Below are 24938 nucleotides of genomic sequence, written 5' to 3'. Positions count from 1 at the left end.
AAAACCTTTGTAAAACAGGGAAGACTAAAGTATCTGCAGGAAATTCTTGCAATTGGTGAAGAATTTACAAAACTTAAAAGACATTTTTTGTGGTGTTTCATCATAAATGCTTTAATAAAAAGATTATTTATATTTAAATATTTTCAATCCTGTTACAAAGACAGAACACATCACAAAGATTCATGCTGTTTGTTGATGAGCTTTGTTCATTGATTACCAAATCCCATCACCTAATATCAACATACAGGAAATCAATGCTTCTGTTAGCTTCCCTCTCTCTGCCCTGTCTCTTTTTTGTAAAATCCCTAATTTATTGCAGTCCATCTCTCCTTTCCTACTTCCTCCTTCCTCCTCCTCTTTGTCTATATGACATCAACCAGTGTATCGGCGGCGCCCCCGATGGCCTGGCTCAAGACTGACAGATGGTAATGCACTTTGTCCCAGTCACTGGACTGTCCTGATGACTCAGCGTTGGCGTAAGCATCAGCCAGACCCGGGAAGGTTGGCTCACTGGCATTGCTTGAGGCCCAGATAACATGCCTGGGTGACACGCAAAAAAATGTAGAGAGACGAACAATGATCAGCGGCTGAACAATGAATAGAAATGTGCTATCACGATGAACTCTTATGTCAATGGCTATGGCTACTGCCATGTAGAGAGGAATTATTTGAATGAGTTCTGGTACTATTGGTATTTTAAACTACAATCAGAAATAAGTGTAAGTAGTCAGCAAGGTTCACTGCTCCTTTTTTCCCCAGGGTGCCCAAGTGGGTCAATCTTGTCAAGAGAGTGATACATCATCTTCTTACCTGTATGCATATTTATCTGGAAAGGCCAGAGGGTTCAAGAAAGCTCGGTCCAGCAGCATGAGCTGGTCGTTTATCCTTCGGACCTTCAGTGGCCTAAGAGAAGAGAGAGACAAAGGTGTGAGTGACATTTTTGTTTGTGGACAGCGAGGGAGACAACAATATGTTTATACAGGTACAGTATGTGCGTGCCCTTACGTTTCATTTCTCAGGTCTGAACTTCGAATGACTTGATCCAAATGAGTAGCTGCACTGCGAAAGCTGGCCACGGCATGTTTTAGTGGTTCTGAAACAAGACATAGATCTGCTGTGCAGCCTCTCAGCAAACATATCACCCTCTCTAATCCTCTGTGACTGCTAGTACGAGAAACAGCTGCTGCTTCTGTTGTTAGTTCTGTTCTTAAGTGCAGCCTGAAGACAGGTTTTTATCAACTCATATTATTCCTGCGACGAGAAGCATTTTGGGTAATCCAGATCCTTGTCAGAAATATGAATTCAGTAAGTCTTAAGTTACTCTTGTTCCAGCTGCTTTGAGTTGGAAGCAACAAGTCAAAACCATAAAAACATTAAATTCACAATTTACCTCTTTATTTGACACACTGAAACATAAAACCCCAATGAACTACATTTACCTGAATTAGTTTTCAATGTGTGTGTTACGCACTGCAATATTCCCCTGCATCACTGAAACATTTCCAACTGTTCTGTGCTTACCCATGGAGATGTTCTTAGCTTTTAGTTGATCTTCATATAGGATCACGGCCATGACGAAGTAGCTCTCCAGAATCTCAGCATAGTCACTGCAGTTTAATGGCAATACCAGGCTGTCAGCCAATCGTATCAGGACGTTTCCTGCTGTCCTGGCAATGGCCTGGTGACTGAAGAACCCTGAGAGGAAGAGATGGTAGAATGAAATGTTAATACACAAAACTGCAGAGGAAGTAAGACGGAAATATGACGCTTTATGTTCAAATATACCAATTTGTCTGTAGTGGTAACATTCAAGAAAGCATCATCTGCAGTATCATGACAGGAAAAATACATGAAGTGGGACTTCGATTGGGTACGACTGTACAAAAGGTTTGGTAGAAGAAGCATTGCTCACCAGGATCAATGAACTTTGAGGCGTAGTCAAAGGTGTCGTATGCCGTATGGTATGCAGGGTAAATCCGAGCATTTGTTTTAGTCTATAGGAAAAAAAATGTCCCCAATATAGGAATTACATGATTGACTAAATAAGTGCTATATAGTTCTTACATCACCTCACATGTGAACACTGACATGAAAAACTTTTCTTGGTAAAATGAGACTGTTTAAAACTAAACAGTGCATCACTACACAACATCCACCACAAGTTTAAGATCCAGTTGGCAGGGAAGGGGAATGTATCTTGAAAAATACTGTGGCCAGTGTAATGCACCACCGATTGAAGTGCTTGATGCTCCTGCCTTCCATGGCCTGTAAATTTCAGTGGCAAAATCAAAAAGTATTATTACCAGTAAAAAACTTCTAAAATTAGAATGGTGACTACTGACCATATATTTTGCCTACATGCTACATAAGGCACACACATTGTCATCAGACATAACTCCTAAGTCAGAGGTGTGTATGTATTGTGCCAGATTTCAGCCTGCCGTTTAGCATGATGTTTTTCCCCATACAGGAAAGGAAAACTTTAAGGGTGAATCGTTTCTCCAGATTTTTCTAGATTGTCACACAATGAGTTCATCAGGACATTTTTCATACCCGGTCATATGTATATGAAAAGTCCATGGATGTGATTCCCAGGTAATGGACAAAAGCAGCATAATCGCTCCCTGCTCCTGATAGGTACCCCATTCTGTCAATGGGAGACAGAAAACAATCAACACATGATGAATATTTAATTAAGAGCATGATGGACTTGAAACACACACAGACACACAACAACACACAGATGATACAAATCACAGGTAATAAACACAAGAACATATTGTGTGGAATGGCTTACTTAGAATGGAAAAGCGGCATTTTTTTCATGACCACATATTACAAATGAAAAGCATCAAAAATTGTGTATCTTATATCTCATGCATTAATGCATTATTATTATTATTATTATTATTATCGTTATAAATTTGGTTGTAAGAGGCTTTGCTTTATTTATAGGTCTATTTGGACACTTATATGCATAAGTAAACATGCTTTTTCAGTCACAATTTCATACAGTATGGATGCACATATTTAGATGCACCAGTATAGAAGTCAGTATAGAAGTTGGCCGATAAGGAGCTCTTCTGGAGCACTTTGATTATTCTCTTTTCTGAGTATAATTTTCATGAAACTGCTCTTAAAAAACTACAGGTCAGGCAAATAATCCTTCAATGAGAGATGGAGAAGTTGGAATACAGTTCTTGAGAATGTCTATGTCGAGGATGCAGTGCAGCATGTGGGATCATTTGCTGCCACAGAAAGGTGTAACTGAAGTTCATTACCTGGGGATGAGTCCATAGGCTGGACTAGTTCTGTTAGTGTATTGGATCCAGTTGTCATACACAGACGTTGAGTCCAGTCCAGGTGCCTTGACCTGCAAGACAAACACACTTTCATGCGACAGTTTCAGACACAGGAGCAGGAGAGGAGGGTTCTTTGCATGTGGACAACAGTTTCAATCAATTTAAAGTGCTGAAGGAAAACAATTCACCTGACATGCGAGTTAGCTTTTAGACCTCACCTGTTTAGCAGCTGTGAAGACGACGTTCTGTACTGATGGCATCCCTGAAGCCCTGAGAGTGGTGTTGGCTAAGGAGAACCAAACTTCTGGTCAGTATACACAACTTAAATTGGCAGCCATTGTAGAAATTAATTTTTTGTGCATTTAACATGTTGTAACACAGAACAAATAATCTCTGTCAACAAGTTAGTTACAAAACCATTACTCCAAACCTCTGATGGCTGAAAATTCATCAGTACTGGAAATGTCCAAATGTATTTACCAAAGCTGCAGTTTAGGAAGTTTGTGATAATTTTTTCAGCTAATAGCTGCACGTCAAGCTGAATTTAAAGACTGAGACCATATGTTTCTATGTGTTTTTGTGCTTTTGGCATTAAATCTTAGATTTAAGTGGTGTACGTAGAACTTCTTACCAAAAACAGCTATATCCACATTGATGTAAGCAACAGTGCGTTCACTTAACTTGGTGAAGTATTGCTGAGGGGAAGACAAGACAACACACAATTTCCAATTACATTTACATTTTGCTTGCTGTTGTGTATCACTTGTGGATTGAAAAAATCACCTCTGTGTATTCAGCAGACCCAATAAGGCCGAACTCCTCTGCTCCCCAGCTTCCAAAGATAATAGATCTCCGTGGCCTCCATTTTCCTGCCACAAGGAGGGAAAGAGATGAACTTTTCATCCATCAGTCAGTCAGTCAGTCAGTCAGCCATGACATTTCCTCACCCTGCTTGACCATCTGGCCCAGCACCCTTGTCATTTCCAACATGACTGACGTCCCGCTGCTTGGGTCAATGGCACCATGAACCCAACTGTCCCTGTGGTTCCCATAGATCACATACCTGTCTGTGGACATAATCAAACACAGCACATCAACACATAGTAGCCCTAGAGTGATCACAAGCTGAAAACAGATGACTTCTGATGGCTGATTTAGACATGGTTACTAGTCCTACCTGGCTCGACACTCCCCCTGATAACTCCCATCACATTGGAGGAGTTCTTCACCTCTTCATAGTTGTAGATGTCAAGTTTCACATCACTAGAACAGAGGTTCAAACTCAGAAGTAGGAAGAAACAACAACAAGAAACAGACAGATATCCCACTGCACCACTTTTGCTTAATCTCCAATAGAATGTATTTGAAAACATATATTTTACTCTCTATTTTTGGAGTTGACAATTGTAATGTGGTAAATTCATTGCTAAATGGTTCTATTGTAAGTTTGTTTGCATGTGTACTTACATTTGCTTTTTTTAGGCATGTAGCTGGCAAATTTTAGTCGCAATTAAGTCCAAATATAATAGCCTGATACTAAGACTGAGTTTGTTTTGACATCAGTATTTATACATGATCTATTTTAATCACTGAAAGAAATGGAAAAGTGGGCGGTGATTCACAGATCTTGAACAAAGCTATGACGCCAAAATGAGGTTAAAAATGAGAAGAACAAGGAGGGATCACAGCCTTACCAATAGATATAATATATAAAGATTTATTAAGTTTATTTGATCATTTTTAAAGAAATATTGAATAAAGACACAGTAAAATTGTGTAAAATATCATGTTTTCAATGAAGAGCTGTTACATGGTGACCTGGACATACATTTTTTCTTTCTTCATCTTACTTCTTAGTAATGTATGGGACTGGAAGTAACAAATTGGTGCATTGATGTGTTATGTTTTTTCTCCATCTGGAGCATATTTGCAGTTTAGGAAAGACTTATGCTTTGTTATTTAAGTTTCACCCAAAGTTTCCTGATCATGATGATTATGGTTAAAGAAACAGGTGCATTGCTCAGTAAAAAAACACATAGTTCATATTTCAATGCAGCTAATGCCTAAATTGTCAAGCAGTTGACTACCTGTTTTTGAAGGCTGATGTATTTTTAAACCCTGGACCACCAAAGTTGTAGGTGCAGTTGAATGCTCCCTGCCATTCAGCTGGAGCTTTCATCCCACCCAGTTCACTGAAATAACAGATGGACACAAGTAAAAATGTGTTAATAACCAAATATTGTTGGACCATATCAATTCCACAAGCATATTTGTCTTATCACAAACCATATTAATATGTAGGCATCCTCAAATCCGATTGGTTGAATTGGAATGGGAGGGATCCCTGTAATGTTCTTGACTGGAATTCTGTAGGTTTCCTCTGCAAAATATTTCATGACAATGAGTTATAAACTCATCTGCTGGTGAGAGATTAAAGTCATTTGGTCTGATTTTATTATCTTTATGACAATGTTTTTGTTTCTTGTAAAAATCCCACGTCATATAGTATTGGAGCCAAAGTGCAGCAGTAGTTGAATAAACATACAATAAAAGAGAAACAGTTCTTCAGTCACTACTGTTTCTGTACAGGTGTTTTCTTTGATTACCTTTGGCAGCCAGGTAGGGTGTGAGTGGGTCTCCGTAGAGATTCTTAAAGGAACCTCTCTCTACACCGGAAGGCGGCATGTACCAGGAGTGAGGATATGTCTCATTGACGTCCGACATGAAACCGTCATTGATGTCCAAAGGGTCTGTGTAGACAAGCACACCAATGACACCATAGGGGGCTGCATTGATGGCCTGGATGAGACACACACATTTGAATTTTATCAATTCAATGTTTGATTCAATCAACCATTGATGTGCTTTACATATAGTTGTTGTTTCATCTTTTCAACAATAACCTCATGGTAGCAGACCAGTAAGAACGACAGTCTTACTGATGGCTATTAAACACAGTGAAATGCTCCTATCTTTTCAATCAATCAATCAATCGTTTAATGACCACATGACCGAGGTCGGTGGAATTTGCTTTCGGTACAGCATATAGGGAAGCTCGTAACACTGTGTCAGACATAGAACAGATAACAGCTTAACACAGGACTGGCGCAACAGACAATACATGCAAATTTACGCAACAATATTTACAGACAGTATATACATTGACATGACAGTTTAAAGTGCTTACCATTTCTGCAAATTTGTTTTGAGCACAGTTTTTTCAGTGATGACTGTCAATGTCATCTAAGTTCTTCTATGTCTATTTCATATACTTGTTTGCTGGGAGTCATGTGTCGCTTCACATACAGAAAATCAGTTTGAATCTTGTAGTTGTAGCTGAGATGATGAACACACTTTGTTGATTTTCTGCATATTTTGCAGACTTTTAGCACATTTGCACAAATATCTGATGAGTTAAACTCTTACCATTGTTTTCCGTTTCAATATCACAGTACAATGAAACAGAACTCACAGTGACAGTACTGAAAAGAAAAATCTGGCCCAGCAAGACAAGTTTGGTTTAGATTCAGATTCATTAGACTGTAAATTAATGACCTTGTAACACATATGTTCTCCAGAAACTTTATAGTCTCAGTAAAAGGGGTTGACTCCGTTCATGATACTTTCCAAAACACTCAGTGCATGATAACAGTCTAAAAGTCACCCACTAATTAAAGCAACGTGACACTCACTTTATCAGCTCTTCCAGCTCCACCATATCTAGTGATTGCGATGGTTCCTCTGAGGTCCACTGTCTGGTTCAGGTGCTGGTAGTCACTTGGTTTCCCCTGGTTGGCGTATACCAGTTTCCCCTATGAAACATTGGAAAAATCAACACTTGGCCGATAGTGGCAACACAGCTGATGGTAACAACTCATTGATCACTGATCTATTTACACCACAAACTAAAATCCTTTATGAATCTGAGTCTGTGAAAGAAGATAAAAATACTCTCAAAATCATCTCATTACACCCTGAAAATCCTTTTACTCATCACAGCTTCCTCTTTCATTAAAATCCTTGTCATGGCCTTTTCCTTCCCTGCAAGAGATGATCACAGACAGTAATATTACAGTAAGACTTATGTGTCTTAACAGATGGGTTTTTGCTGGTTTATTAACTTGGTCTACATCATAACTTGTCATGTTATCTGTGCTTAATACAACACGTGAAAAGTTTTGGCCTTGAGGGCTCCATTCCAGATAAGAAATATAGGTATGTGCAATACCCAAGTTTTTGTTCTCTTATGCTTTTTGTCTGTTTTTTCACATTTGCTTCTGTTTAAAGTCTGTATTTTGTCAACTTACTGTGTCCAGTTTAGTGAGGACTGTTTCTCATGTTGATTTTTATTGGATTTTTTCTTTCGGCATGATTGATTGATCCCCTCTATGATTATTTCTGTGACTCACAATTGCATTTCATCTTTGTATAGACATATACAATATAAACAAAACCTTCTCCCAGCTTTATATCTACTTTTGGTACACCACTACTAATGTTTAAAGCATTATTTTCTTTAAAGCAGGAACATCCTGGTCCTGGTGCAAGAGGAATACATCAATTATCTTAAATTCTTAGATCAGCATTACAATCAAATAATCTTTAGAGTCAGGTGTACACTGTCCTGTCATTAATGGGTAATAAAATATTCCTGCAAGCCTACAATAAATAACAGATAGATTTCCCTTATCTGCTGACCATCAGAGGACAAAAGAAGTTATGAGAGGGGCCTCAAAGGTTATGACAGGCTTGTGATGTCATGCTGGTGAGACGTGAAAATCATGTGATATTTGTAGTTTTACAGTTACTGCACTGACATTATTCATACTTAATTTAAACACATGAAGTCACACAAACACAGACAATCTATCAATTGATTTATCATATATATATATATATTACCAACGTCCAACTGACGGTTCTTATAAGACTATATTCTATATTATTTGGCTTCTGCATGGTGTACTGAATTGATTTTTTTATGTCCAGATGACTTTGGCTTAGCACTATACACTTGGGTTCCTAGACAAAGATTGTCAAATTATTCTCATTTAAAAAGCACTTTAATGTTTAATCTAATTTAACTCAAAATATTCTGAATGAGTTTAGTGTATCAGTATCAATATAACACTATTTCGTGGAGTCTGTAGATATCCTATGCATTTTTTAAGTAAAATTGTGCATGAGGTGGAATATTTTCATGATTTTAAAGCGTTTTTCCTCCTCCGTCTTTCACAGGAGGCCACGTCTCAGCTCCACTTGGTGCACAGCCTGGTTAATTTCAAATATACAGGGATGTTGTTTTTTTACCTTTGGGTGCCCAGCAGGGGAGTATGCAGCATATGGTTGAACCACTGCAGGATCTTCTTGGTCTGCAGTATAAGGTTTTTCTTTTTCTCTGGCAGTGTGCAGGACAGTATCGGATGGACTCACTGAAATAAACAACTCATGGTGATTAATCTGCTACTAAGTGAGTGAAACTGGGTCACAGGAGTGAAAGCTTTTTCAGTGTTAGGCAGAACAAAAATTAAGTTGTTTATCAGAATAGCTGTGTGGGATTTGAGACTGGTTCCAGTTCTCTAGTGTATTACTGATGCCACTTCAAAACAAAATATTGCTTCCATCTAAAGTTTTGGTTTTGATCATTTTTTAGTAGCTTGGGAAATGGGGGACTTTTGGCCTTTCTGGAACAAACCTACAGATGTTACAGATCATTTAAATCCAGTTTTATTGAGCTTTGGTCATACAAAACAACACATGGAGTTCTGTCTATTGACTCACTCCATTTTATAATGTAATGTTTCTGGAAGACAGTTTTTGGAAAACATTATGAATGACCTGTCACTTGCTAATCACCCTTGAACCCTGAGCTTTCTTGAATTGTAGTTAAATTAAACGATTGTCATATTCAGAATTATAGTAATTACCAACTGGAGGAGAATGGTGTGACCACCCCCACATTCAGCAACCTGTCGACTCACCTACAGTGACCTTGTTAGGGTTCTTGGGGTCAGGAAAAGACAGGTAGACCATATACTCTTCTCTCCAGGCCTGGTCCAGACCAGTTTCAGGGTCCTGCCATCTCTTCAGCATAAACTGCACTGTCTGCTCATCTCCAGCTGTAGTGGCCATATGGGGCACTTTCGTCAACTCCCTGTTGAGGATAAAAAGCTAAAAGCTAAAAGGGCTGTGAGGAATTTATGACAAACCATGACTCCATGAGAAACCACAAGGGGTTTGTATTCCATGACCTGTGAACATTTTCCCAGAAATCTCTAGTTATAGTATCAGGGGAAGAACTTATTATTAGGCTAAATGACTCCGTTTGGACTCCATAAAAGTGCAGATGAGCCTGTAGTTGTAAGAATGTGTTAAAGGCCATCACATATTACTTTGACTGATAAATTTCAATGTTTTACAGAACCCAGAAGAATACCAAATTTGCTTGAATGTTTTAATAGGTTTTTATGAACCACTTCTTTTTCTCTCTCACACAGACTGTATTTCCTTTCTACCCTTTCACCTTTTTTTAATCATTTGAACAAATAAACAAAATAAATATAATGACTGAGTAATCGACAGAATCCTTATCTGATCATCCATCAACTCACCTGAGGTTCTCTTGAATCTTGATGTTGTCCACCTCAGAGAGGAACTTCTCAATGAGGCTCTCGTCCACATCCTTCATCACATCACTCACCCAGGACGGTGCCGGGCTGTTGATCTCGGTGATCCCATAGTGACCAATTAGGATGCCAAAGGTGAGTATAGCAAGACTACACAGAACTCCAATCACCGCCTGCTTTATCATTCTCCTCCCTGGGATGAATAAAACTGTTCACCTCCTTTTTGTGCCTGATTCTTGTGCCTAAAAGTCAGATTGAATGTTGCTTATGAATCCAGGTTAGGAAAGGTTGTCCCAAATGTTGACTCTAACACCGGTATCCCCCGGTAGGAAGGAGGCACTCAGTAAAGCACTCGTAAAGTTTACTCATTAATGTTTACAGATGGGATGAACTTTACCCCTTTGGGTTTGTGCATGTTTGTGTGCATGGGTTTATGGGGGGAATAAATGATTTTATTTTGTATGTTCAGACTCACTCTAGGTCAATTTTTTATATATATTGTAGATATTTGAGTTTTAGGTAGATTGTATCATTAGGGGACCTGTTTATTGTGTGTGAAAGTGTAAATCCTCACAAGCCTCTGAGGTGAGAGTATGATTTGGAGAGGGATTTCTGATGAGGAGGCTCTCAATGCAAGAGTGACCCTCATCAAGTAGTAGAAGACTCGACATGTTTTACCAAAGGTAATTCAAATTCAGATTAAGATTTAATTGATTCATACTGGAATTAAAATGCAACTTTTTTTTTTTTTTTTTTTTTTTTTTTTTTACCTCTTTCAGATGTCTTTTCAGCTGTATACAATACTGTGAACAGCTGAATTACAGTAGCTCGAAGCTGAGAGGAGAATTTGACATGATAGAGTTGGAAAACATCTTTTTTTCTACTACAATCCTGTATTCAGTTCTTCATCACATTCATACAATTACCAAATTATATAGCACCCATGGTGTCAGGGTTTTGGAGAGGGCCCCTATTAAAATCACTATGTAGAGAAATGTGAAGAACTTTTTAGATTAATGTTGAATAGTGGTGTAAAGTAACTAAGTACATTCACTCAAGCATTACACTTATGAACAATTTCAAGGTACTTGTACTTTACTTGAGTATTTCCATTTGATGCTACTTTATACTTACGTTACACTACATTTCAGAGGGAAATATTGTAATTTCTACTCCACTACATTTATTTGACAGCTTTAGTTACTTTTCGGATGTAGATTTGACACAATGGATATTATAACAAGCTTTTAAAATACAACACATTGTTAAAGATGAAACCAGTAGTTTCTAACCTTTTTGGCTTTGAAGTCTTACAAAAAGCAGTGTGTAGTCAGGTCACATTTCAGATCTCTGTGAGTTGTTAAAAGCTCCACCAAATAGTGATTTTTCCCTCTAAACTTCTCACATGGTTTCATTTCAATAAATGTTCAAATAATCCAATATTTCACCAAAAATCAAAGATCAAAGAAAAAAAGAAAACAGATTTGTGTATCAGAACTTTGTTTTTTCTTCTTTCTTCTCCCATTAATCATATCACGACCCCTCAGATTTATCTTGTGACTCTTTAGAGGGACCCGACCCCTAGGTTGGAACCCGCTGAACTAAACTAGCTAACTGTATATAAAGTAGTTATGACTAACTCCATTTTGATGCTAATACATTTACCTAAGTTATATTTTTCAGGCAGGACTTTTACTTGTAATGGAGTGTTTTTACTGTATTGCTGTATTGGTTCTTTTACTTAAGTAAAGGATTTGAATACTTCTTCCACCACTTGGCCAAGTTTGCTTGACTTGATCCTCTGTTGTATTTCTGACAAAGTAGAGCTCCTAAATGACTGTTTACTGTTGTTAAACAGCACTTGCTGTTGCCATTGCAATCATCTGAAACAGTTTAAAATGCAGGGGCTCAATGATGAAACCAAGACAGTCAGTCTGGGTCATTCCAAGGTGAGTGAACTCCCAGGGCACCAACTACTTCTGTGACTGGAGGCCAACCACAGTACCTACTAGAAGGAGAAAAAAAAGTTAACCTACTCTAAAAACAATGATTAAAAACTAAAACTTAAACTTAAAATAAAATAAATACTATCAAAGTGCTACCTGCAAAAACACACAAAAACCAGCACAATTAAAACTAGCAAAAAGTTAACATGATTAAAGTAAATTCTACTTACTTTGAGCCAGGTAATTTAAAACACTACCTTTCCTCCTTTTCTAACTTTTTTCAAACTGGCAGTGGCCCTCACACCTGTGCTCGCTGACCTCCAGTTCTCAGGGACTTGTGTCCCCTGCTACACCATTTACAACTATTAGAGCTATAATTGGTTCATTTCTGTTAAATTTATTTAAAGCTGAGGGACAGTTAGAACCTGGATTACCATCAGACAGGAAATTATAGTATACTGGTAAAAATACAGAGGGCACCGATAATCAAAGCTGTGGTACACTCTAGTGGTGAAATATATTATTGCAGATAACAACACGGAACTTCCTGTTGTTCATGCATGTTGCCTACATACAGCCACAGTTTCCTTCTACAGTATTTCCTACACTATTGATACATATGGCGCTCTTGCTTCTGTTCCTGTAACCATTATGACTTTGCAAAAATTTGAAGGCCGTTAACTGTTTTATTTTATTTTTTTTAAAAAGGCGTCTTTACAACTCATCCTTCCTGGACTGATTATATTAGCAGCAGACACGAGAAGACGTCCTGAAATTAAAACTTAATGTATACAGCTGTATAGTTGTAGGTACTGGTGACGCATATGACCCACTGACTTTTATATACAGTCACTGATATGACCTCAACAAACATTTAATTCTCCCAGCATGCAATTCCTCCTCCATCTGTTTCACTTTCACTTGCTGACGCTGCGTGCACAAGACGACACGGTAAGTAGGACTATTACGAGATATACTTCATAATGGACTGATGTTAAGAATGGGAACTTATGTGTAATATAGCCAAACGCGTCAGTTTTTGTGAAAAACACATGTTGTATCTACAGGATATGTAAACATGAATGAGTGGAAATGTGTGAGGAATCGAAAGTATTGCACTTCCGAGTGTGCTTTGTCATCGTCTGGATCAAATGCAAATACCGTGTGTTTGTGTAGCAGTAGTTTAATTAACTATGCAGCTATCACTGAATTTTGGAAAAAATGATAATGTTGCACGTTTACAACTTTCATTGGATAATAAAGTAAGGTCCTGTCTTTAGAATTATCAGTACTTCCAATACTTCAGGTAGTTACTATTATTACTTCAATTAAAACTAATTAGAAAGTGTGTGACACAGCTACTAGTATTTCTGAATGTAACCCTGCATGTGTATTTATTCCTGTATTATTTCACTCCAACAGGTGAGAGGATTTCCTGCTTACGTTGCCACCATGTTAGCAGCTCCTCTCCTGCTGCTGCTTGTTTCCTTTTCTCCCTCATCAGGAGCGCAGCTGCCAGATAAAAGCCAAGGTAAGGAGACCCCTGTAGCCACCAATGGCCAGCCGTTCCCCTGGGACCGCATGAGGCTTCCCAAAACCGTCTTCCCCCTCCACTATGACCTGACCATTCATCCCAACCTCACCACCCTCGACTTTACCGGCGTCGCCCGTATCCAGCTGGATGTGCGGGAAGACACCAGCACCGTTGTTCTCCATGCCAAGCAGATGCAGATATCCAATGTGCTGCTCCTGGCACCTGAAGGTGTGAGACCTCTCCAGGTTTTGGAGTATCCTCGTTTCCACCAGCTCGCCTTGCTGTCAGACAAGGTGTTGACCAAGGGTAGGAAGTACGAAATTCAGCTGGAGTTTGCTGCCAACTTGTCTGACAGCTATCATGGTTTCTACAAGAGCAGCTACCGCACCAGCAGTGGAGAAGTCCGGTAAGACCATGAATGACTTATTTTCATCATGTTTTTTTCATCATTTCATCATCACTACATTAATATTGAGACATAAGTATAAATTCTATAAATCAACACCTTATCTGAGTGATTTTAATTGGGTATAAGATGACAGATGAAACAAAAGAAAACCTTTAGGAAAGCATTTATTTGAGTGGCAGAAAAAACATAGGCACGCAAAACTACCAAGGAGTGGAAGGGAGGATAATTGGCAACCTTCTTTATGCATCAGGAAGCACCAGGATTCATGGGAAATGTAGTTTTAACTTTCAGAACCACCATCAATACCATTACTTTGAGACTGAAGCTATCAATAACCTTGCCATATGTCTAATTTTTATGGTAATTACACCAAAGTATTTTGCAATGATAAATTGATAAATAATCTCACTTTTAATATGTTACTAGGTTTCTGGCGTCCACGCAGTTTGAAGCGACCTTTGCCCGAGGAGCATTCCCCTGTTTTGACGAGCCTGCCTTCAAGGCCAACTACACCATCCGGATTATACGAGAGCCACGCCACATAGCCATATCCAACATGCCCAAGGTACATGCAAATGTTGCAATAACTTTGTTTACGTACACTGATCTCCGAGAGGAATTATTACAAATAGTTAGCTGTCAAAGTCTCAGCTCTACTACATATAGACATTATGTTTTTTTGAAGTTACTAGTTTAATCATTCTATAACATGTAATACATCCTCATGCATGTTAGTTGCAGAATAAAAGTATGATTGCTTTATCGGCTGTGTGGCATCTCTACAATGTTTTAATTGTAATCTTAATGAATATTAAGAGCTGTGATCAACATAATATTTCTGATTTTCCACCTGCACTTGACCTGTTAACCTTTTCTTTCTTTTCTCTTTTGTTCCACTCCTCCATTTCCATCACTACACTTCTTTGTTTCTCAGGTGAAAACAGTGGAGTTGCCGGGTAATTTACTCGAGGATCACTTTGACACGACTGTAAAGATGAGCACGTACTTGGTGGCCTATATTGTGTCTGACTTCCTGTCTGTGAGCAAGACCACCCAGCACGGTGTCAAGGTAAAGAAGACAACAAACTCCGGCCATGCAATCGTTTTGTTCTCTCAGTCAGAATGTACTTAGTTAGAAATATTTGTTTAATGCACAGTATTTTGGAGAGACACCTTTGGTATGGTATACATTTGAAATGATTGTATAACAGCTGATACAATAATAAATGTAGCCATTTGTGCAACATTAATACTGAAGAGTGTGATCTTTACTAGATTTCAGTCTATGCTGTACCTGAGAAGATCGACCAGACAGCCTATGCTCTGGATGCTGCCGTCAAGCTGTTGGACTTCTACGATGACTACTTTGATATTCCCTACCCACTACCCAAACAGGGTTAGTAAAAGCACATATGTTATTAAGATATTATAGTACAGTAGCTGCAGTATTTATTTAGTAAAATTCAATTTTGGCAACTTTTATTTTACAGGATGTGTCAGGCTATTATTACTCTATCCACGCTATTATTTACATTATTCATTGGCTGCAGAAATGACACAGGGTCGACTCGGCATAAATGGCTACACCTCTGCCTCTGTTAACCATTTAAAACAGCATGTAAAAGTGCTCGTGGTCTCTCAGTCGTAAGTGGAAACTGTGTGATTTGCATGACAAATGAATGCATTTCATATCTAAGCTTTATACAGACATCCAGGACCGGTTCTTACCAAGAGTTACTCCTTGGTGAGATCACTTTGACTAAATGGAAATCCTGGAAATGTAAATTTAAATGTGAACAGACAAGCTGTAGGAAAGTGAACTTATTTTTAAAAAAGGACCATAGAGAGGGGGATTCAACTCAAAGGGAAGCTGCAGTTTTTACAACAACCAGTAAAGTAAATATATTCTGCATGATGAAAGCAATTTGTATAAATGCATGTTGCGTAGTTTGACTAGCAGGTGAACGTTACATATTTAGTGGTATTTACAGTTTTGCTGTTGTTCCCTGCAGATCTGGCTGCTATCCCCGACTTCCAGTCAGGTGCGATGGAGAACTGGGGGCTGACCACCTACAGAGAGTCGGGTCTTCTGTTCGACCCTGACAAGTCCTCAGCTTCAGACAAACTGGGTATCACCAAGGTTATCGCCCATGAGCTCGCCCACCAGGTAGCTGCCCGCATTAGTTTTGTCCTTCGGCAATAGCAGGAAAATATAGGATAAAAATTGCAATATGGTGTCGCAGTAAGTTGCTCATATTAGTAAATTGTAAGGAAGAATTACTTTACTCTTCTGTTAATTTATGTATTACATCCTGTCTTTGCACATGAAGCAGTATATGTTTTCCTTTCTGTCTAGTGGTTTGGGAACTTGGTGACGATGGAGTGGTGGAATGACTTGTGGCTCAACGAGGGTTTTGCCAAGTTCATGGAGTTTATTTCTCTTGACATCACCTACCCTGAGCTGCACGTGGTAAGAGCTGAGTACAGGGAAGTAACTGATATCTTACTCAAAACCTATACACTATTACATTTTCTTTGTCCTCTCTCTTTCTCCCAGGATGACTTCTTTTTGGGAAAGTGTTTTGAGGCCATGGAGGTAGATGGCCTCAGCTCCTCCCACCCAATCTCCACTCCTGTGGAAAACCCCACACAGATCCAGGAGATGTTCGACGATGTGTCGTACGACAAGGTCTGCCTTTTTGTAAATTCCATAAATTATTACTCCCAAAGCGAAACTCAAGAAAAAACATTATAATTCCAGTAAAGGGACTCATAGAAGCTCTTAATCACACAACAGACAGTTTTTTTGATTGTTCATTTTCAGCATGCCTGTTTTGTTTTGTTTGCTTTGTTTTTTTAGGGGGCATGTGTTCTGAATATGCTACGAGATTTCCTGACACCTGAGGCCTTCGAGATCGGCATTATCCGATACCTCAAGCGCTACAGCTACCAAAACACTGTCAACAGCCACCTGTGGGAGAGCCTGACTAATGTGAGTGATGTGTGTGTGTGTGTGTGTGAGAGTAAGTGGATGAGGAATACGTCACAAAAGTTTCTCCTTTTCAGTTATTGTTTTGTATCACATTTATATTAGAACTTAAATTAAGTCATTCATTGTAAAAACCCAGTGCATACACAATGCTTATTTTGTTGACTGTTGTGATAATTAAATTTGATGACCAATCAGTTTTCATCAGTGAGGTGGCCTCTCAGAAATCAGAAAATTGTGCAGAAAATTTGGGGTTTGAAAACCAAAAAGCTTAAATGACATGTAACTAATGCTCTTGGCCAGGATCCCTCTGCATGATTGGATGGCCAAATTGACCAGTTTTCAAAAAGTGCCCATTGATGGGGTGATGCCTCGTCTTACATTGCCAGTTATCTCTGCCTCTGTGGTTAATATGGCCTTTCTTAGTTACCTATAATAAAATTTAAAACTAGTCTTGTTACCTGTTTTTTCCACTTACCATACAATAATTGGGAGACACATTTGACATAAGCAATTTCCTTGTCCATTGTAAATACATAATTTGCAATGTGGTGTGTTTGTGTGTTGTGTTTCTGCAAACATCACTATCGGTACTGTTATGAATATCTGTTAAACTTTTGTGCATTTCCCCACCAGATTTGCAACTCAGATGATCTGGATGAAGGCGGAATGAAACACAAAGAATTCTGCTCCAAACGCAACCGTCATTCTGGAGCCTCTGTAAGTTTTCAAATAGATTCAACCTACAAATCATATCATAGATATACTGTAATATTTATAACAGTGACAGATGTAATCTGTCTAAAACTGAGTAATGTATCTTAATGTGTACTCTGTGTGTATGTATTTGTGCAGAAATGGTTCTCTGGTGATGAGCTGGATGTCCGGGCCATCATGGACACTTGGACACTGCAGGAGGGATTTCCGCTGGTCACTGTGGACGTCAGAGGTCGTGAGGTTAGGCTCAGTCAGGAGCGTTACCTGAAGACAGACGACCCCTCGCTCACTGAAGGGTAAAATGTCAGATTGAGATTGTTACGGCAGATTTGTTATGGCAGAAGAATCCTTTTTCCAGCAGTATAGCAGTTTACTTCTTGCTTTTAGAGTATATTTTCAATTTTCTGTGTGTAGATTTTTACATTTTTATTTATCTGATTACAACATCTTTCATATAATTTCAAATTATTCAAATTAGCTGCATCCATTGCTGTCATTCTTGATACGGCCACCTGATGGCGCCAAAGGAAGGGATTTTTAAATCCCACAAATTATAGCTTTAATGCAAAAATCAGTTAACTGATTTCCAAGTCACCACATATGTTACATCTTTTAACTAAACACTTGTTCTCAGGGATGATGTAAAAATGTAGTTCAAGCATGCAGTGTTAAGTGTGACACCTTCAGTAGCTGCATATATGGTCACAGCATGAGTTTAAACATTTTTGGGATCTTAGATATTTTCATAATTTCATGTTTTGTTATTTTGTTGAATGTCATGTTAATAATCATTATGTGTTGATAGATTCCTGTGGCAGATCCCACTAACCTACATGACCAGTGCCTCCAGCACCATCCACCGCTTCCTGCTTAAGACAAAGACAGGTGAGTGTGTTGCTCAATGTGATGAGGTTGATTTCTAGATTAATATATTTTTACCCTTTACCCACATATTGTACATATAATATAAATTCTACTTGAAGCCCTTTTCAGTCCAAAGTTTTCTTTATTTCTCCTCCCTGCAGACGTCCTGTACCTACCAGAGGAAGTGGACTGGGTGAAGTTCAACGTGGACATGAGCGGCTACTACATGGTCCACTATGAAGGCGAGGGGTGGAACTCTATCATCAAACTGCTGAAAAACAACCACACAGCCCTCAGCAGCAATGACCGTGCCAGCCTCATCCAAAATGTCTTCCAGCTGGTCAGGTCTGGAAACATTTGCAGTTTTTTTTCCTCTGTTTATTCTCTGTCATACAGTGAGTAGTTTTAGTGATGCAATCTCTCCAGCTCAAAGAAATTTGAATCGTTCCAAGAACATTTTGCAAATACCTACTTTGTGGTAGCAAGGAAGCTTATCTGTAGTCTTCCTTGTTTTAAGCTTTTGTCAGCCGCATTTTAATCAATAATAAAGGCGAAATCATTTAATATGTTCTATTATGGTTAAGGGTTAGGGTTAGGACTTCTTGGCTTGTTGATAAAACAAAACATCCTGCTAAAATGGACAAAGCTGTAGCATAATGTTGATTATAATGTTGAAGCCTGTCATGTATGTTGCAGTATCGGGAAGGTGAGGCTGGACACGGCTCTGGAGTTGTCCCTGTACCTGTCCAGAGAGACTGAAATCATGCCTGTTACTCAGGGCTTTGGAGAGCTTGTACCTCTCTACAAACTGATGGAGAAGAGAGACATGGCGGCTCTGGAGAACCAGATGAAGGTTAGTGAAGGCATATATGACATTCATATTCACAAAACAAACAATATTCCATTTGTGTCTATAAAATGCATTAAAATCTTACATATAAGTCTGTTTTTAAGGGGACATATGGTGTACGTTTCTAGGTCTATACTTTTATTCTGAAGCTCTACTGGAATATCTTTGCATTATTTACAGTTGAAAAAAACTTTATCTTATACTGGCCCCTGAGCTCAGCCTCTGTCTGAAACAGGCCATTTTAGCTCCTGCCTCTTTAAGGCCCTCCTCCAGATGAGCCCCTCTATTTTGATTGGTTAGCGCCCGAAAGCTGCTCCTCAGCAGAATTCAGCTGGCTCTGGAGGCTACATAAACAAACAATAGTAGTAGGATTTCACTTCTTTTTCTCCTTCTTTACTCCAAATGTCAACTTCTCAAATACATCAGTACATGTTCAAGCTGATCAGAAAGATAGGTGTGCAGTGTGCAAAAGCGTGCAGTTTTGGTGAGAGAGCTCAGTGCTGATTTATAAATCGCCTGCTTGTGTTTCACAGGATTACATTGTGGATCTGTTCCGGGGTTTGATTGACCAGCAGAAGTGGTCCGACTCTGGTTCAGTGTCAGAGCGAGTGCTGAGGAGCTACCTGCTGCTGTTCGCCTGCGTCAGGAACTACGCTCCCTGTGTGACCAAAGCCACCCAGCTCTTTAACAAGTGGAAGGACTCTGATGGCACCATGAGGTCAGGGGTCTTGGTCCAGTTGGTCATCAGTCTGCATTTCAGTGTTTTTCTACACATCTAGATTTTTAGAATGATGGTTAAATGATGGTTATGATGAACACTTTTTTAAGCACCTGAAGTATGCAGGGATTTCAAATTCCTTCCCTGTTTTTCAGCCTCCCTGTTGACATCACCATGGCTGTGTTTGTTATTGGGGCTCGAACACCAGAGGGGTGGGACTTCCTGTTTGAGAAGTACCGCTCTTCGCTCCAAATGTCTGTCAAGAGCCGCTTGAAGATTGCGATGACAGTCAGCCCAATGCAGCACAAACTCAAATGGTGTGTATATTATGTAAAGTAAATCCCAGTTCAAGAAGAGTGATTGGTCTTTTTCCCTTGTCCTCCCTTTACATGTGTCCATCTCTCTACAGGATGATGGAGCAGAGTCTTCTTGGTGAGGTGATGAAGACTCAGGACCTCCCGGATGTCGTCGTCTCTGTCAGCAAGAACCCCCACGGCTACAAACTAGGATGGGACTTCCTGCGGGCCAACTGGCATACCATGATCAAGAAGTCAGTCAACTCATCATACCTGACATTTCTCTCTCATTTTTAAGATACACCATGCATGACTTGTATGTAGAAATACATGTCTGTCAGCCAAGATCATAAATTTGAGTTGCATTTGAAACAACTGTACCATTGAATCCTGCGATATGACAACTCCTACTTTACAGGCTCTTGACTTGTATACAAAAATTGCTGCCTACTCTACAATGGGACTCTAAAAATGGAGGGATATGATTCTCACGACGGGGGCGTCCCAGATTTAGATCCCAGACGAGCAGCCTTTTATATTACATGGGGAAGCAAAATTTATTAAAATATTAGGTGCATCACAGCCACCTTCTGCTCCGGAGTGTGGACCTGAGATTAAATCCTACACATTAATCCTGTCTGTCTAATAAACTCAAAGTGAACTCTACTGCTCCACCAATTTGGCAGGTTCATTAAGGTTTTAAAGCTTCCTAAATTCTTCCTTCATATTTTGTCTTTCTTGATCATACTTAGTACAATCTATGCTTAAATGCATAATAGTCTCCTCAGCCATCTGGAAAAAAGTATGTGCATATATCGGCATCGGCAATTGGCCACAGTAAGTTGGAAATATCGGCATATCGGATATCGCAAAAAATCCAATATTATGCATACCTAGAAATTATAAATTGTAATGCAAAGATTTCTTGAAATTAACAAACATAAAAACATTTTGGCTTTTGTGAATGGCCCAAACCAGAAAAACCTTAAAATGATTGTACAAGAATGTACAAGACAGTGTTAATAAAGGTGTGGTGAATTATATTTAACTGTGTTTGCTTTGATGCCACAGGTTTGACCTGGGCTCCCACTCCATAGCATACTTGGTGACTGGGGTGACCAATCAGTACTCTACCAGGGAGAAGCTGGATGAGGTAAGTAAGGCTGCATGTCCACAGTGGGCCACTCTTTACTGCAGTGTGTCCTGATGCTGCAGTACGTTTGGCCCTTTCTATGTAAATGGGTTTAAATTCACTGTTCGACCTTTGTCCCATGTCCTCTCTTTGTCTCTCCTGTCCTATTTTGCTGTACTGTCTCATATCCAATTAGAAGGCAAATGCCCAAAAACAAACTTAGCAAAATAATTGTAATGGCATGATTCAAATTGGAAATAAGAATAGTATCCACTGTATGAAAAGTAGAAGTAGTAGAGCAAAACTATTTTCTGTATTTTTGTGTCTTATATCAACATTTCAATTATTTTTAACTATAGCAGACACTGTAAATCTTGTTCACAAGATGAATGTGCATTGTTGGATTTCATGTCAAACATGGATGTGTATTAAAGTTTTCGTTTTCTGCATGTGCTCAGATAAAAAGCTTCTTCAGCTCTCTGACTGAAGAGACAGGCTCAGAGATGAGATGCATCCAGCAGACCTACGAGACCATCGAGGATAACATCCGCTGGATGGACACCAACCTTCCTCTGCTGCAGGCCTGGCTGAACAAACGCAACCACAGAGTTGTACATGTTGATTTATAGCTCCAGGGTAAAAAAGTTTAGAGCTATGTCGCTAAAGGCAGACAATACCAGAGGTGTGGACTCAGGTCACATGACTCCAGTGAAAATCACAAAGTCACAACAATCACAAATGAAATCACAAATTTGATGACTTCATACTCAAAATCAAAAAAGCCTTGCAATTCAATTTAACACCAGTAACCTCTGATTTACCCTCCCCAAACACAAAGATAGCAAAACAAACAAAAAAAAGAATTTACTCAAACAAGAATTACTATGCTTTGGATGCTGTGTCATTTAAATGCGTATTATTAGTTACCCTAAAACTGACTGTCCTGACTTGGGACTGACGTACAATATTTGAGACTTCTTGAGACTTACTTGTGACTTTCTTCCACCTTGGTAAAACTACAGCATTAAACTAAATGCTGTTTTTTTTCCAGACTCCAGAAGATCCAAATAGTCACTATAGATTTCCTCAGTATGTGAAAATAGCCTTAAGGAATGCCTTAAAGAACCTCCATGTGGTAGTATAGGTTTGTGAAATTGTGAATTATGGCAAAGGGTTCTTGATGGAACCTCTTGGGTTCCCTTATTGGTGTTGTCCGAGGAAGTCGTTAATGTTTTTTCAATGGTTTTTTTTGGAGCATAGTTTCCTAATGAAAGTGCTCCGCAATAGACAGGAATAGCCTGAACATTTTTTGCTCAGACCTGTCTGTGTGTATCTACTGTATGTGTTTGTGTGCATGTGTTTAACATGCATATCTGTTAAAGTGTGTGTGTGTGTTTGTGTGTGTGTGTGTGTGTGTGTGTTTTTATATGCTTGCGCATATGTGTTATGACTGTAATGTGATGACTGCAGTGCCAGACATTGTAGAAGTTCCCACTTTTTGTGAACTACATTTTCGTTCATCCTGCTTTACTGCAGACAGTAACAACTTAAGTATTGTACAGTTTTGTACAAACAGTAAATGTTGCACAAAAGAAACAAAAGAAAATGCACTGCACATCAGATATCTAACTTTTCTCAAATATTTAGGTACCAGACCGTTAACCAAGTAAAACATGAAAAACAAAACCACAAAGATTGGACACTACTGCCTCCAGCCTTCATGTAAAAAATAATGTGGGAATATCTACAATGTCTACACCTGAATGAATTCTTTCTCTGGAAGGCAGCTAGGAAAAGAAAGAGGCACCTAAATGCACTTATATTTTTGTGTGGTTCAAGGGTTGTTATAGAAATTGACTTAAATATTTTTAAAACTCAAGAGCACAGTGTTGCTCTTGCACAGGTCAGATACTATTTTTACACTGTTAGCTTGATTTTCCAATGTGGCAACATGAAAAAAAAATTACTACTACTGATCCTTCTAGGCAACATTTTAAATTAAATTCTCTTATAAATTACACAAGAAAGTGTACTGTAAATAATGAATTGTTTAATAGTTGTCCTGTAACATCCCTCCTTTGTACAGGATTCACAACAATTCTGTTTTTTTTTCCTTAAGGATTAAATGTTGTTTTGAATAAAATTCAGCTTGTTAAATATTCAACCAGTAAAGTTTAAATTTGTTTTAAAGGACCAGTGAGTAAGATTTAGTGCCATCTAGTGGAACAGATTTGGCATAAGTGGAATATAAAATGCATAAGTATGTTTTAATCAGTGTATAATCCCATGAAAATAAGAATCTTGTTTTCGTTAGCTTAGAATGAGCCCTATATATCTACATAGGGAGCGGTTCCCCTTCCACAGAGATTGCCATGTTGTACCTCCATGTTTCTACAGTAGCCCAGAACAGACAAGCCAAACACTGGCTCTAGAGAGGGCCTCTCATGTTTTTTTTGCGAGTTTTTCTGCCACCGTTCCTACATGCTTGGAAAGGGAGGGGGAGGGGTATTCAGTTGGTTGCAATCTGTACCTCACTGCTAGATGCCACTAAGTGTTACACACTGGTCCTTTTGGTTCCATTTGCATTTATTTGCCCTACCACTCACAAATCCCTTCTAGTAATATGTGTAAACCTTACATGTTTAGCCCTTATATGGATGCAACCTTTGTACCTTTTCACTCCTCTGATCAACAGGTCATACGTTTGGCAATAGTAGAAATTACATTTCCTGGCTTGTGGAGTATTCTCATACTCATTTTGGGTTATCTGTGTTTCAGTTCAGTCACACACACAATAAAAAACAAATTCGAGCAGATGGCTGAAATACTTGAGGAGCATTTGTGTTTAAACCTGATCCAGGCTCTGTTGTCCTGGTTAAAAATGGCAGTGCCCCTGAAAGAAAAAAAAAGAAAAAACAAGAAAATACGTCAGTCATATAATATCAGATGTAAGTGTTGTTATCCCATGAATCAATACTTTGACCCTGACTAAGCTAAAAGATGTTTTCATTTTTTTTATAGATTTTTTTTCCAACAGATCTCACGTGGGTTCTCATGCAAACATCTGTCTACTGTTTGAGTTGGGAGGACAAAGTGTTCAGTCTGTCTGAGTTGAAAAATGGGAGAATGGTGTCTTCACCTGTCGCTTTACGTTAACTCTATATGCTTATGTGAACACTAAGGAACCTGAGGGATTTATTGCTCTTGATTTCAGTTAATGGGAAACAGGCTCAAGTTCTCATGTCTCAGCTGAGGCCTCTTAGTCAACGGTAGCTGTTACTTTGAAACGTCTAATGCTGCCATAAACTCTTCTGATGGACCTTTAGCACAAACCAATAAAACACACTGTCCAACTGATAAAACACACATGCATTTATATATGTGAGCATATATGCATACAAATAGCTCTATACTATAGGTTAAGCATTTATTAAAACAATTCTTCAATATTTTAAGGTGTGCAAGGGTTGATATACATGATCGGCTTTGCACCCACTCTTGCGCGCACACACACACACACACACACACACACACACACCACCCCCTCAGCAGCAC

The 24938-nt window shown here is 38.9% G+C and overlaps 2 protein-coding genes across 2 annotated transcripts; one reads left to right on the top strand and one right to left on the bottom strand.

The window, feature by feature from the left end:
- Positions 1–101: 101 nt before the first annotated feature.
- Positions 102–10164, bottom strand: naaladl1 (N-acetylated alpha-linked acidic dipeptidase like 1). The gene is made up of 19 exons (XM_042421808.1): positions 9914–10164; positions 9284–9456; positions 8613–8734; positions 6995–7114; positions 5909–6101; positions 5589–5682; positions 5390–5494; positions 4480–4565; positions 4250–4369; positions 4086–4171; positions 3934–3997; positions 3521–3588; positions 3282–3373; positions 2554–2647; positions 1913–1994; positions 1522–1695; positions 1006–1093; positions 811–903; positions 102–540 (listed from the first exon to the last, which is right to left on the bottom strand). Exons 1-19 carry the CDS (start codon positions 10111–10113, stop codon positions 363–365), a joined length of 2232 nt encoding a protein of 743 aa, XP_042277742.1. The 5' UTR covers positions 10114–10164; the 3' UTR covers positions 102–362.
- A 2344-nt stretch (positions 10165–12508) lies between these two features.
- erap1b (endoplasmic reticulum aminopeptidase 1b) lies at positions 12509–23542 on the top strand. The gene is made up of 19 exons (XM_042422092.1): positions 12509–12825; positions 13297–13814; positions 14244–14382; positions 14752–14886; positions 15093–15213; positions 15830–15984; positions 16174–16287; positions 16375–16506; positions 16678–16809; positions 17443–17526; positions 17662–17819; positions 18329–18408; positions 18549–18732; positions 19084–19240; positions 19771–19955; positions 20111–20272; positions 20365–20505; positions 21323–21404; positions 21842–23542. Exons 1-19 carry the CDS (start codon positions 12763–12765, stop codon positions 22010–22012), a joined length of 2913 nt encoding a protein of 970 aa, XP_042278026.1. The 5' UTR covers positions 12509–12762; the 3' UTR covers positions 22013–23542.
- The last annotated feature ends 1396 nt before the right edge of the window (positions 23543–24938 follow it).

This window comes from Thunnus maccoyii, chromosome 9, assembly GCF_910596095.1.
Source record: "Thunnus maccoyii chromosome 9, fThuMac1.1, whole genome shotgun sequence".
In the NCBI taxonomy this organism is placed as follows: Eukaryota; Metazoa; Chordata; class Actinopteri; order Scombriformes; family Scombridae; genus Thunnus; species Thunnus maccoyii.
This window is presented reverse-complemented; position numbering and strand designations above follow the sequence as displayed.

Bases quoted from the DNA above. Each gene is read 5' to 3' on its own strand.
- naaladl1 (XM_042421808.1), bottom strand. From the start codon at position 10,113: ATGATAAAGCAGGCGGTGATTGGAGTTCTGTGTAGTCTTGCTATACTC. The intron at 6,102-6,994 runs GTGAGTGTCACG...TGTCTCATCCAG, and splicing joins GAGCTGGAAGAGCTGATAAA to GCCATCAATGCAGCCCCCTA. The intron at 1,094-1,521 runs GTAAGCACAGAA...GTCTTGTTTCAG, and splicing joins AGCTAAGAACATCTCCATGG to AACCACTAAAACATGCCGTG.
- erap1b (XM_042422092.1), top strand. From the start codon at position 12,763: ATGCAATTCCTCCTCCATCTGTTTCACTTTCACTTGCTGACGCTGCGT. The intron at 16,507-16,677 runs GTCTGCCTTTTT...TTGTTTTTTTAG, and splicing joins ACGATGTGTCGTACGACAAG to GGGGCATGTGTTCTGAATAT. The intron at 20,506-21,322 runs GTCAGTCAACTC...TTGATGCCACAG, and splicing joins TGGCATACCATGATCAAGAA to GTTTGACCTGGGCTCCCACT.